At 31.4% G+C, this 12,333-nt stretch overlaps 2 protein-coding genes across 4 annotated transcripts in view; one reads left to right on the top strand and one right to left on the bottom strand.

Annotated features, from left to right (window-relative positions):
* Positions 1–2,780: 2,780 nt before the first annotated feature.
* Positions 2,781–6,787, bottom strand: LOC145934459 (carotenoid isomerooxygenase-like). Of its 2 annotated transcripts, none has more exons than XM_083034896.1 (10): positions 6,095–6,787; positions 5,737–5,987; positions 5,509–5,655; positions 5,208–5,349; positions 4,906–5,056; positions 4,439–4,668; positions 4,167–4,349; positions 3,645–4,067; positions 3,449–3,547; positions 2,781–3,379 (listed from the first exon to the last, which is right to left on the bottom strand). In XM_083034896.1, the coding sequence occupies exons 1-10, from the start codon at positions 6,212–6,214 to the stop codon at positions 3,209–3,211; spliced, it is 1,917 nt and encodes a 638-aa protein (XP_082891022.1). In that variant the 5' UTR covers positions 6,215–6,787; the 3' UTR covers positions 2,781–3,208. The 2 variants fall into 2 exon arrangements, with proteins under 2 accessions (XP_082891022.1, XP_082891023.1); XM_083034897.1 differs by having other exon boundaries at positions 2,782–3,379; positions 3,645–3,926; positions 6,095–6,740.
* The window catches only part of LOC145934463 (facilitated trehalose transporter Tret1), a 29,216-nt gene continuing 22,678 nt past the window's right edge, over positions 5,796–12,333 (top strand). Inside the window, exons 1-3 of one of the 2 annotated variants that reach the window (XM_083034904.1) lie at positions 5,796–5,925; positions 6,587–6,688; positions 8,733–8,950. The gene's annotated coding sequence lies outside the window, so the exon portion shown is untranslated. Of the gene's footprint in view, positions 5,926–6,586; positions 6,689–7,672; positions 7,779–8,732; positions 8,951–12,333 lie in introns of those variants that run through there. The other variant, XM_083034905.1, reaches the window with a different exon arrangement.

The raw sequence follows: 12,333 nt of genomic DNA, 5'->3' as shown, positions 1-12,333 counted from the left end.
TTTGTCGAGTGCTGTTGCGAGACAATTAAAGTAATCCATTTGGAATGTCTTATTTCGTACGACAGATTGAATTTGATTGTGTTTGATTAAAGCGACCGTCGAATAGATTAATTATATATATTCTTCCAAATTTAATTTAAAATTTATTTCTATTTAACATTAAATTAACTTTTAGATATATTAAAGTCGATTTCAGACATATGTAGTACCGTATCCGTAACGTGTTTGTTCCGTGCACGGACGTGCACTGATGAAAATATCGTCTCCATTAATTTTAAATTAGAGTATTCTTATACACTTCAGCATCCGTATCAGTACGGAACGGATATGTTACGGATATATGGTATGGATATATCTGAATCGATCTTTAATGTTTACATAATTTCGTTTTCGAATTTTTATTCAATACGATTCCATATTTTTAACACCGATTTTTATTCGTTCGCAGAAAGATAATCCAATTTTCCTTATGACACATTTGAAGTTGGATTCCGATTATACATATAATCACGTTACGATAGATAGGTACACAAGATTTTTAATTTCTCTATATTTAATTTTTATTCTTTTATTATATATTTAACTTATATGTGAAAAATATATATGTTTATATTTTAGTCACGCGTCTTCCTCCTCTTCGTCCACGACAACGTTGTGATCGATCGATACAAGTGGTTTCAAAATCGAGAAGAGTATCTGATTCAATCTTACAATAGGTGAGTAAAATCCATCATTCGCGGTGCACATTTCATTGACGAATAACATCATGACCCACGAATCTGTTGATCTTAAAAGTGATTCTATCATTTTTTAAATTCATTTTCGATTTAATGAGCAATACTATAATAGTTGTAATGATTGAAGCTTCTGATCGGCTCACGTGCGATACTTGTTCTATTATTCACTATCGTATTCACGTGGAGGACTGTTAGGTCAAATGAATGACATACTTTTTCTACATTAAATTAAAAGGAATAAACTTGAGAAAAATTGCGCGATAGAAATTATGGAGTAGTTTATATATGTATATATGTACATATTTATTCGCTATTTACATATTTACATTTGCTCCATATAATATTAATTTACATATAATAGTAAATTAATTAAATTTTAATTCAGAGACTTAAATATTTGTTCTTGGAAAAAAAGTAATCGTATATGTTTCATATCAATAAAGGAAAAATATTGCGTTTAATATTCTTAATATTTTGTAATTGATTCCATATCAATATATATCATATATAGCGTAATTTTTAAACAGACTTTTAACATGTAAATAAATTTGTTGCAAAATTTTATTATTTTAATCTGCATCCGCAATGCGTATTCTCTGCATGTTAAATTATATACACGTGTATATACACTATTTTTTAACTTGCAAATTTTATCGATTTTTAAGAAGTCATATTTTAGCTTAGGGAGATCGTAGGACAATGTTTCTAGGCGCATTTGAACGGATGAAGTCTCGACTTTAAGATGGGTAAGGCATTGTTCGCTCAATCGAAATATTTTTCTTGTGAAACCCAAAATCAGATCGTGAAAAAAGCCTTGGAAATTTCATGATTTTGTAGCCGTTTATGGAAAAAGAAGGGATGGGTCCAAAAATGCCATCACATTGATTTTGAAGTAAGAAACTTCCTCTTTAAAATATGGCGCAAGAAACATTATTCTGTCGTACCTAGGAGCTGAGCTATCAGGTTTTATATCACCTCTGTATTTTGCAAGATTTTTTGTAATGCTACCAGCATTTACGTTATCCGATGTACATCACGAGGAAGTTGTTTCGTCGGCTTTTGCACAACATCGGCGAGTTTTTTAATTAATCGATTGATCAAACGCATTATGCAACATTTTGCCTTATTTGCTCAATATACGATTGATCAATCGATGAATTAAAAAAATTCATCGCATATGTATAATGTATGTGTGCGTCAATATTAAGTGTGAGGCGTGTATATGCTCACTTGCGTGAAATCGAATGTTTCCTGTTTTTCAACTTATCTAGATCAGTTAGTGTTAAATGCCTTATCTACATATCTTAAAAATAAGAAAAAATCGATTTTACACAAGTCACCATACACACGCGTCACACTTGACGCACACATACATCATGCGCATTCAATCGAGCGACTTCCTCGTGATGTACATCGGATAACGTGAATGCCGGTGGCATTACAAAAAATCTTGCAAATTACAGAGATGATTATGAGACCCGATAGCTCAGCTCCTAGGTACGATAGATCAATGTTTCTTGTGCTATTTTAAAAAGGAAGTTTTCTACTTCAAAGCCAATGTGGTGGCATTTTTGGTCCTATCTTTCCTTTTTCCATAGACAAATACAAAATCATGAAATTTTTAGACTTTTTTCACGATCTGATGAGTTTCCAAAGAAAAATAGTTTGATGAGGCGGACAATGCAACTTTATCCACCTTAAAGTCGAGGCTTTACCCGTTCAAACGCGCCTATAGAAGCATTGTTCTACAATCTCCCTAAGCTGAGATATGGCTTCTTAAAAATCCATAAAATTTGCAAATTTTACAGCGCTTCCCTAATTGTTTTGCGTAATGTATAAAGCAATAATTAAAGCTTTAGCATTTTATATATTTTCAACATCGGAATAAATTATTTCATAATTCGCTATTAGACAAATAGAAGATTAGATAAAAGATTATGAATGTCAAAGAATTATAATTCTAGTAATTTTGCACAATAGAGAGGATATGTTATTTTATCTACATGTTCGACAATATTGTGTGTATATATATATTATATTTCATTTTAAAATATTAAAACACCAACAAAAACACAACACAAGAAGAATTGTTTTTACAAAGTGTATACGATACTATTACATGGTTCTCAATAGAATAATGTCAAGACAAGATTCTCTCTTTCTCTCTTTACAAATTTGATAAGACGTACTTATAGTTCTTTTTATTTCAATCTACGACACAATAAATATATTTTCACGTACATGTACATTATATTTAACACTCGTTTTATATACATATTTTATCTTTAAAAAAATAATCACATTTACAAGCACAAATAAAAATAATTTGCTATGTTGCAACTTAAACTTTAAATGCAACTTTAAACACTTTAATAATGATAATGAATTTAATCATTTAAAGAAAGAAAGAATCTTCTAATTAAATAACATTTGTATGTATTCAATCGACAGTCCTTTCGTTACACTTGTTTTTATTTGTCCAGGCTGAACCAACCGTGCAAACATTTAGGCACCGGTCCAGGTGTGTCGAATGTAGCCCTTGCGACTTCCGTAAATGTCACAGCATCCAAGATTAACAAACCGACCATAGTCTCCTTTTCCGCCCACACGATAGAGCTTACAACCACACCGTCGTCCTCGTTCTGGATGGAGAAAATAAGAATAAAATCAAGCTATTTTTTCCCGTAACAAATAAAGCTCAAAAACGATACCTTTCCGTTCGGATCCGGTACGAAAATTGGTTCACTAGGATAAACATCCTTTTCTTGCCACGTTTTCTTAATTTTTTGGTAAGTATCGACTTTGATCAGCTACAAATTAAATTAATTTTATTTATACCGAATAAAAATATTTCGCAAAAGTGATTCAACGCAGTGTACTTTGGAAATTCGAGGAGTATGTACTAACTGTTCCGGGATTGTTCAGGTCCATGTCGCAGGAGATGGCGTAAAAGTACCGATACTCCTTACCGAGGTGAGAATCCGCGTTTATTCGCGGGGTCTCACAACCGACGTCGCAGAGGAGCTCCGGCTTTACGAGGATTCTACCATCGGGAAGCACGTGAGCGGACGGCTTTCCTCGCAGAGCGCTTCTACGCTCGTCTCGGCAATATCTGGATTTATCACTGTACTCGATGTCATCTGTATCGCCGGCCATTTCCGTCTCGATATTAATCACATCCTGGAATAGCTGTAAGTTTTGATGCATTGTTTTAATCGTAATGAGATTGTATTGCGATGATGTGCCAGGAGGCAATTCCTTCATCGGAAGAACAAAACGCAACGGTCTGGCGCGAAACAGTCTGCCGAAATCGGCGTCTCTATGCATATTCTATGATAAAGAATTGACAACAGAGTTATTTTATAATTCAAAAGTTTTCGGTGTTGTACAAATTGCGCTTTTGTTGCGGAAAATTTGCAAAATGCTTACCTTCATTGCATCGATATACATGTACTCCAACATCTTCGGGTCCCGATAACAGCATATATCGAGCACGACATACTCTCTGTCACGAGTCTCGAACTGATTGATGATGTGAAGGTAGAAAAATGTCTCCGCGACGAAAGTTCTCGTCAGTTGACCAGTTTTCCTCGAGAGCACATGAATGAGCGTCTAATAATCGAAATTAAATGTAATTTAATTTTTCTTTCTACCGATAATTAGATAATTAATAAATTAACGATTTTTATATGAAAATGTACGCTTTCGTTCTCGTGCCACTTGAAGCAATTTATCATTGGCTCTTTCTTTATGTGAGTAAACGCCATTCCGATGAAGGAGATCGCCAACGGTTGTTCCACAATAATGAAGTAATTGTTGGTGATGCCGAAAGTATGCATGTACGATGGATTCAGCAGCCACCTGCTCGGCACGCTGGCCACAATTGTTGCTTGATCGAACATGGACACTTCTTTCTTCTCTCCGGAATCGTCTGCAAAATTCGTAAAGAATTATATATTCAAATTATAGAACTTAACAACGATGTCTCTCTCCAAGCAGTGTCTCTTTTTCTAAGAATATAAGACAAGCAATCTAAATTATAAAATATAAAAATGTTCTGAGGTATCTATAAATTTAATTTTTTTTCTCGCGATTATTGATTTCGGTTTCGCATTAGACTTTACAAACTTTTTTTTCCACCTAATATTATACAAAAAAGATATCTTACCAATAGTCACACGATTAGGATAGAAGCACACGACGTTATATCGAGGTCCCAATGGCGTTACACTTAATCCTACATTGTAAATCGTACCATCAGCCATAACATGAGGATGTGAGGTATGATTTACGATGTTAACATATTTTGACACGTTTACCTGCGAACAAGAGATAAATAGTTCTTATAAGAAAAAAATTTTACTTTCTTTTTACTATTAGAATAAAATTTATTTTATTTTATATTATTAACAAATAATAATAGAACTAATTTATAAGATTAATGCAAAAAGGACATTCGTATGTTTTTACCCTGTTTGTTGTTTCTAAAGTCTTCGGATCAATTCTGTGTATCACAGGCGCTTCCGCGAATGTGTAATATTCATCACCGAAGGGATACACTGAAATCATGGAATTGTCCGATATTTCATTTGCTTTAAACACGGCGGCCACTCTGAAAAATCATAAAATACTTCAGAAAAATTATAATAAGAGAGAAAAAACACATAATTTTTGTAAAACACCGCGAGAGTATATAACATATAATTTTCTCTTCGGATTAATTAATATTTATGTTTTAATCAAAATTACTTTTTTCTTCTCTCTCTTTCACCTGTGAAAAATATTGTGACAAGGATCTGGCGTCGCGCAAGTACCAAATTCGGTGAAAACTATTCTCTGAGCGGTCATGTTTCTCTTATATACTTCGGTTTGAACGAATCGTCGCTGATAGGTGACTTTTCCATTCGCGATACGAAATCTGTGGAATATATTTATACGCATATATTAATAAAAGTTTATCCGAAATTTTTACTAAGTTGTATTTTATTATAAAGCTCACTTATGTAACAGAGCAGAACTGTCGAACAGATGCTGATAACGATATTCGCCCACTTTCAGATTACCCGGACCATTCCGCAACAGGGTGCCGGTCAACCACTCGGGGATGCTACCGATGATTTCTCTCGATCGGAGAGGCTCGATCACTTCCTTCTCGCAACTCCTCATCCACACCGAAGCATCGCAATTGGTATAGTAACATATATCGTGATTATCCGTCACTTCATCGTCCAGTATTCCACTGTCATCACGCTGTAATTAAAGTGATATTAATGCGCGCAAATTAACACGATTTTTTACACGCAATTTTCTGCGATGCTTTTGTCACTTGTCGTGTAGTGATTTTCTTAGAGACTTACATGAAATTCATTAATTTGCAATAATTTTCCGCACTTTGTATCTTCAAAATTATCCAATACGCTTGACATATGAGATAATGATTCGTCGAGTGGTGTTACGAGACAATTAATATAATCCATTTGGAATCTTTTATTTCGTACGACAGATTGAATTTAATTGTGTTTGATTAAAGCGACCGTCGAAGAGATTAATTATATATTCCTCCAAATTTAATTTAAAATTTATTAATATTTAATATTAAATTTAGGTGTATTAATGCGTGTTTAGATAATTTCGTTTTCGTATTTTTATTCATAATCCCATATATTTATAACATCGATTTTCATTCGTTCGCAGAAAGATAATCCAATTTCTTATAACACACTTGAATTCGCATTCCGATTATAAAATCACGTTAGGATAGATACCCGCACATAATTTTTTATTTTCTATATTTAATTTTTACCCTTATTATATATTTAACTTTTATGTGAAGAATATATATATTTTAGTTATGCGTCTTCCTCCTCTTCGTCCACGATAACGTTCTGATCGAGCGTCGATTCCGATATGAGAGGTTTCAAAATCGAGAAGAGTATCTGATGCAATCTTAGGTGAGTGAAATCCATCATTCGCGGTGCACGTTTCGACGACGAATAGCATCATGACCCACGGATCTGTTGACCTTAAAAGCGACCCTATCCTTGGGTTATTTTTGTAATTTGATTTAACGAGCAACACTAGTTGTGATGATTGAAGCCTCTGATCGGCTCACATGCAATACCTGCGCGACTATATCGTATATCCACGTGGAGGATTATTAACACGTGAACACAGGTCGAATGAATGACATACTTTTTCTACATTAAATTAAAAGGAATAATCTCGAGAGAAATCGCGCGATAAAGATATTATATAGAGTAGTTTAAATTATACATACATATATATAATTTATTCGCTATTTACATGTTTACATTCTCTACATATATAATATTAATTTACAGTAAATTAATTAAATTTTTTTCAGAGATTTAAAGATTTGTTCTTGGAAGAAGAGATGAGTAGTTATATATATGTTTCATATTAATGAAAGAAAAATATTGCATTTAAATATTCTTAATATTTTAATTGATATATATCAATATATTATATATAGCGTAATTTAAACAGATTATTGACATGTAAACAAATTTGTTGCAAAATATTATTATTTTAATCTGCATCCACATTGCGTATTCTCTGCATGTAAATTATATATACACGTGTATATAAATTTATATGTAAGAACTTGTAATAATTTTTACTATTATTTATTCTTGTTAACATTACTTTAATACTCTTTATCTTTATTTATGCTCTACATATCTCATTATTAGATATTTCATAATTTATAACAAATATTGGAATTATTCAATTTTTTCCTTGTTATATAAATTATCAATAATATAATTATGATATAAATCGATTATACTTTTCTTCATAATCGATATGCAAGTTTTCTATTTTACCGACCAATCTATGTTAATGGTACAGCAAATGAGCTACAGAGAGCGTTATAAGTCACTTTTTTGGTCGTCACAGTCGCCATATTTGTTTCAATTTCTTATTCATCTTCGGAAGTGCGAGTACGACGGTAGTAAGAAGTCTACGATTAATATACCTGCCAATTAAATATTCGCTCAAGATTATTCACACTCATTATAAGTAAGAACACTTGTTTTCTTTTATAATAGTTATGATAATTAGAATTATGTCAATGTACGAATACGTTTCTCTCTCTCTCCCTCTCTCTCTCTCTCTCTCTCTCTCCCTCTCTTTCTCTCCCTTTTTCTCTCTTTCTCTCTCTTGCAGTGCGATAATTATTATTTCCGAATAACTGATAATAACGACAAACGTAAATAGATTTCTCTGAGATTTTGTTTTCAGACTATTTGTTATCGAATCATTTCTTTGTTTCTATTGTTTAGCGACATTTAGCGATACGTTAAACCAAGTTGTTGTCGAATAGAATAAATTAGCGTGGCGCGACATAGTTTGTGTCAATGTTACACATTTCATTATAATCTTTTCAAGCGTGTTTTTATTCTATTATTTATTACTCAGTTATTATTTATTTAAGATCCATTAGCTATCGATAAAATAATATCCTCCATCAAAGCGCATATGACTATAATATAATAGTTTATATTAATATTGTATATTTTTTTGCCCTTTTTCTGCACTTGAAACGTACAGGAAAATGCAATATGAACAGACCGGAAATATCAATCGGAATTATTAATTATATAATAGTCTGGTTCCATTAATTTTGCACATTTGCTTTCGCAGCAATTTGACATAATGAAATAAAAAAAATAAAATCTCGAGTTTTTATATGTCACAAAATGCGTAAAACCTCATGCAAATCTTATACTTATATACTTAATTGATTGTATGAACAATCTTGGAAAAAGATTCGTGACACGAAAAGGCCCGCATCTCGTTGAAATCACATCTGTGGTTTCCGCAAATTTTTAGATAAATTTACAAAGAAATATGAAATACCTCATAATTTTTCTCAACATTCTACACGTATAATAAATATATATAGAATCTCTTTTTGGAAACAAATGCAATTGGACTGAAATCATGTTCATCATTTCTTTTTGGTTTTTATAGGAAACAGATCCTTGATATCGCAACACGGCAGCTGGACACCACTCCATTTCCGGCAATCCTTTCAAATATTCCGGCAGGATGACACAAGGATAGTGAAGTCAGACGTCGTGGAAACGAACACTGAGACGACTCTTTTCCTGACTGAGAAATTGGCGTAATCACAAAAAGAGAGCACGATGACGATCCGGTTCGCTCACTACTGGCCAAAATAATTTGTGGTGAGTTATTATTATTATGCGATCTAGAATCGCAGCTTCTTTTTCCTACAATTTTCCTTTTCTTCTCTTTTGATCACGAAGACGGAAGGAAATAGTTAAAAATGCAAAAATATTTAAATTAAGAAGGTATAAATAATGAAGACTTTTATAAATTTCTTTCACACAACATACAATCACAAACTTTTTCTTTTTATATATAAATTTGTATTTATTTATTTAAATCCACATATTTGTCGAAAGATCTGGAAATAAGATATAAGAATATAGATATAAAATGTTTAATTATTCGTACTTATGCAACTATTCATATAGACTGAAATAATTGCTATATGGAATTTACACGATGTTATACAATATTTATTGAAAAGCATCATCATTTTCGTAACATGTGAACATGTGTGACATTATTATTGACGTTAAATTTAGATGCCTACTATTAGAATTAATATTGTTCAACCAGATAGAGTTTTTGCAAACATTGCAATAAACATCTTAATTATATTCGCGATATAAGAACAAAATGTAATTAAATGTAACAGGTATATGTGGATCGCGTATACGATTCGCGGAATCGAGATAAGAACAAAGAGACACTTGCACTAGTTTGATATTTTATTTACAAAAAATTTTTAATTTTTTAAAAATTTAATTATAATTATTCTTTTAAAATTAAATATTCTTAACCGTTATCTTTAGTTATCGCGAAATAGAAATATTAATACTAACAACACAACAAAAATTTAACTTAAATTTACTTTTACAAAAATAAAGGGGGGAAAATAAATAACCGCATTAAAAAAAATTATTTCCATTCCATTTTTAGAATTTCTTGATAGAAAGAACTTACAAAATCTAATACGATCAAAAATTAAATATCAAATAAAAATAATATATGTAACAATTAATTGAAATTAAAAAGATTTGAAGAGATAATCGATATATGAAAAGGGAAAAAGTTGTTGAGCATTTTTATCTCTCGTTCTGTCTCCATTTCAATTTATTCTAACGAAAATCAATGTAATCTTACGCGAGAGAGATTTACGAGTCTGAATTTGTAATACGAAAGTGTGCAACGAGTGCGATGCGCCTTCCGTTTATCATTGTTTCGTGTGGCGCACGAAATGTATTGTTTACGCGCGAATAGATCGCACATGCTCGCACCACGTGGCAGTCACGTGCTGGCGAGGCGAGATACGTGTCACGTGAACGTGAGCGCGCGGTCTGCGCCAATAAAGTCGAATTAATGCCACTACATACTCGGTGACTGAAAAATCGTCATTTTCTTTTAAAGTCCTAATTGTTTTTTCTTTTCGCTCGCACGAAGAGTATCTCGTTTTTAAAACATCCCTTCTTCCTGAGTTTTACAATATTTTGGACTGTTAATTAATTAATTTTTTTTTTTATAACAACAGAATTAACAACATTACTTTGAACGAAATAATATAACTAACAATCGTCCATTCTCTTAAGTTTGATAGAACGTGAGTAAAAAAGAGATGAAAAAATCGAGGTAAGATAAATAATTCAGATAATAAAAATAAACATGATGATTACGTTTTTTTTTTAAATATAGATACTGTAAGCCCGAATAATCCGTAAATGAGCGCGATAATCAATCCTTTTTTACAATACAAATACGATGAGCACGTATGGTAGCCTCCTTGGAAATAAATACATTCGTTATGCACCGTTACATTTATTGCTAACGTTACATATCTCGTAACTCTTTTATTTTTCAATTTTCTCTTGCTTCATCCTATACGTTTGTTCGTTCTATAGTTAAATTTTATAGGCTTTCTTTGTATTTCTATTTTTATTTGCTTGGTTTATATACTGTTCTTCTCATAAATTAAATATATTTAAAATATAAAAATGCAAGAAAGGATACATAAATATTTTGATCTTATAATTTTTTTTAGCGATTATTGCACATAATGAACAAGTCATAAATAACAAAGTATACTTAGCTTATACGATCGTAAAAAACGTGTGGATAAGATATATTTAATTTTTTTAAAAAGATTTTTTTAAAAAGATTTTAAAAGATTTTAAAAAGATAGTCAGTATTTTACACAGAGAGAATTTTCTCTTGGAATTTATCCTGAAAATCATGGTAATCGTGGGACAATATGGTATGGAAAGAATTTTATGAGAATTTCTCTGAATATTTATCGCAATAAAAATAATAATATCTATTACAATAAAATATACAATATGTTTGATTAATTTTACTATGCAGTTTAGTAAAATTATTCAAACATGTTTGATATTTTATTGTGATAGATATTATTTTTATTGTGATAAATATATTAATCAGAAAAAAATCTCATAAAATTTTTTCCATACCATATTATACCCACGATTACCATGATTTTAGGGGTAAATTCTAAGAGAAAATTCTCTCAGTGTAGTTATATAGTGCCATTTAAATAAAATTTGAATCAAAATACAAAAAAGTACATATTTTGAAGCGATAATTTTGATGAAAGTTAATTGTAATTAATTTATTGTATCATAATTATCTAATAAGAAAAAATGATTATTAAACTAAAGGTACATATCAAATAGATTATACACTTGTAGCGTATTAATATTCTATTTATCGGGTTTATTATATATTGTGAGAGAGAAAGAGTCGCAGAACAATTGCCACTTGTACATTTTGCAAGTTGATGCAGCAAGTTAATTTGCAATATAGCGTATCGTATATTCGCATATCGATGTTACCCGTTTATCATAATGTCGAGAATTGTCAGTCAACGTCGCGAGAAATACATTCTTAATATTCATTAACTTAACAATCCGAAATATCGATAATTTATCTATGTCATGTTTGATTTAATAGCTGAGGATTCTCGTGTTTCAGCTAAAAAATTCGAAAGTTCTCTACGACGTCAGATAAGACGTCACTTCTCAAATCTCAAAAACACATACTAACAATAAGAGAGAGAGATAAATGTTATTAAGATATCTTTAATATCTTTAATAAAATGTTACCTATTAGAATCGTATCTATAGAAAGTCTTTAATTATTGCCAAAATCACTATCAATGTTGAAACAAATCTTGATATTTCAGAATTTATGCCAATAATTAGTGCTACAATTAAATCATTATTCCATGATTCGTGTAGCTAATCCATTCAAAGAATTTCTCAAATACTGTAATTCGGCGCATGTGTTTTGTTTGCGGATGGCAGCGAAGATAATATGAGATCGAATAGGCAAGTGGTTCTGATTGCGTAAATGTCAATTTCCAAGAAAAATTTCTCATATATTCATACTCGAATATATCCCACCCAGTATATCCGAGGTACCCTATATTTTAGAGAGACACGCACTTTCTGCTCTTTCATTTATAGCATTTGTCGCGCGATGAGTGGCT

Source organism: Prenolepis imparis, unplaced genomic scaffold (genome assembly GCF_030444845.1).
Source record: "Prenolepis imparis isolate NDT839.2.m4 unplaced genomic scaffold, iyPreImpa1.0 SCAF_3, whole genome shotgun sequence".
In the NCBI taxonomy this organism is placed as follows: domain Eukaryota; kingdom Metazoa; phylum Arthropoda; class Insecta; order Hymenoptera; family Formicidae; genus Prenolepis; species Prenolepis imparis.
Note: the sequence above shows the minus strand (reverse complement) of the source record. Positions and strands in the feature narration are given on the sequence as shown.

Bases quoted from the DNA above. Each gene is read 5' to 3' on its own strand.
- LOC145934459 (XM_083034896.1), bottom strand. From the start codon at position 6,214: ATGGATTATATTAATTGTCTCGTAACACCACTCGACGAATCATTATCT. The intron at 5,988-6,094 runs GTAAGTCTCTAA...CTTTAATTACAG, and splicing joins TGCAAATTAATGAATTTCAT to CGTGATGACAGTGGAATACT. The intron at 4,669-4,905 runs GTAAGATATCTT...CGAATTTTGCAG, and splicing joins TCCTAATCGTGTGACTATTG to ACGATTCCGGAGAGAAGAAA.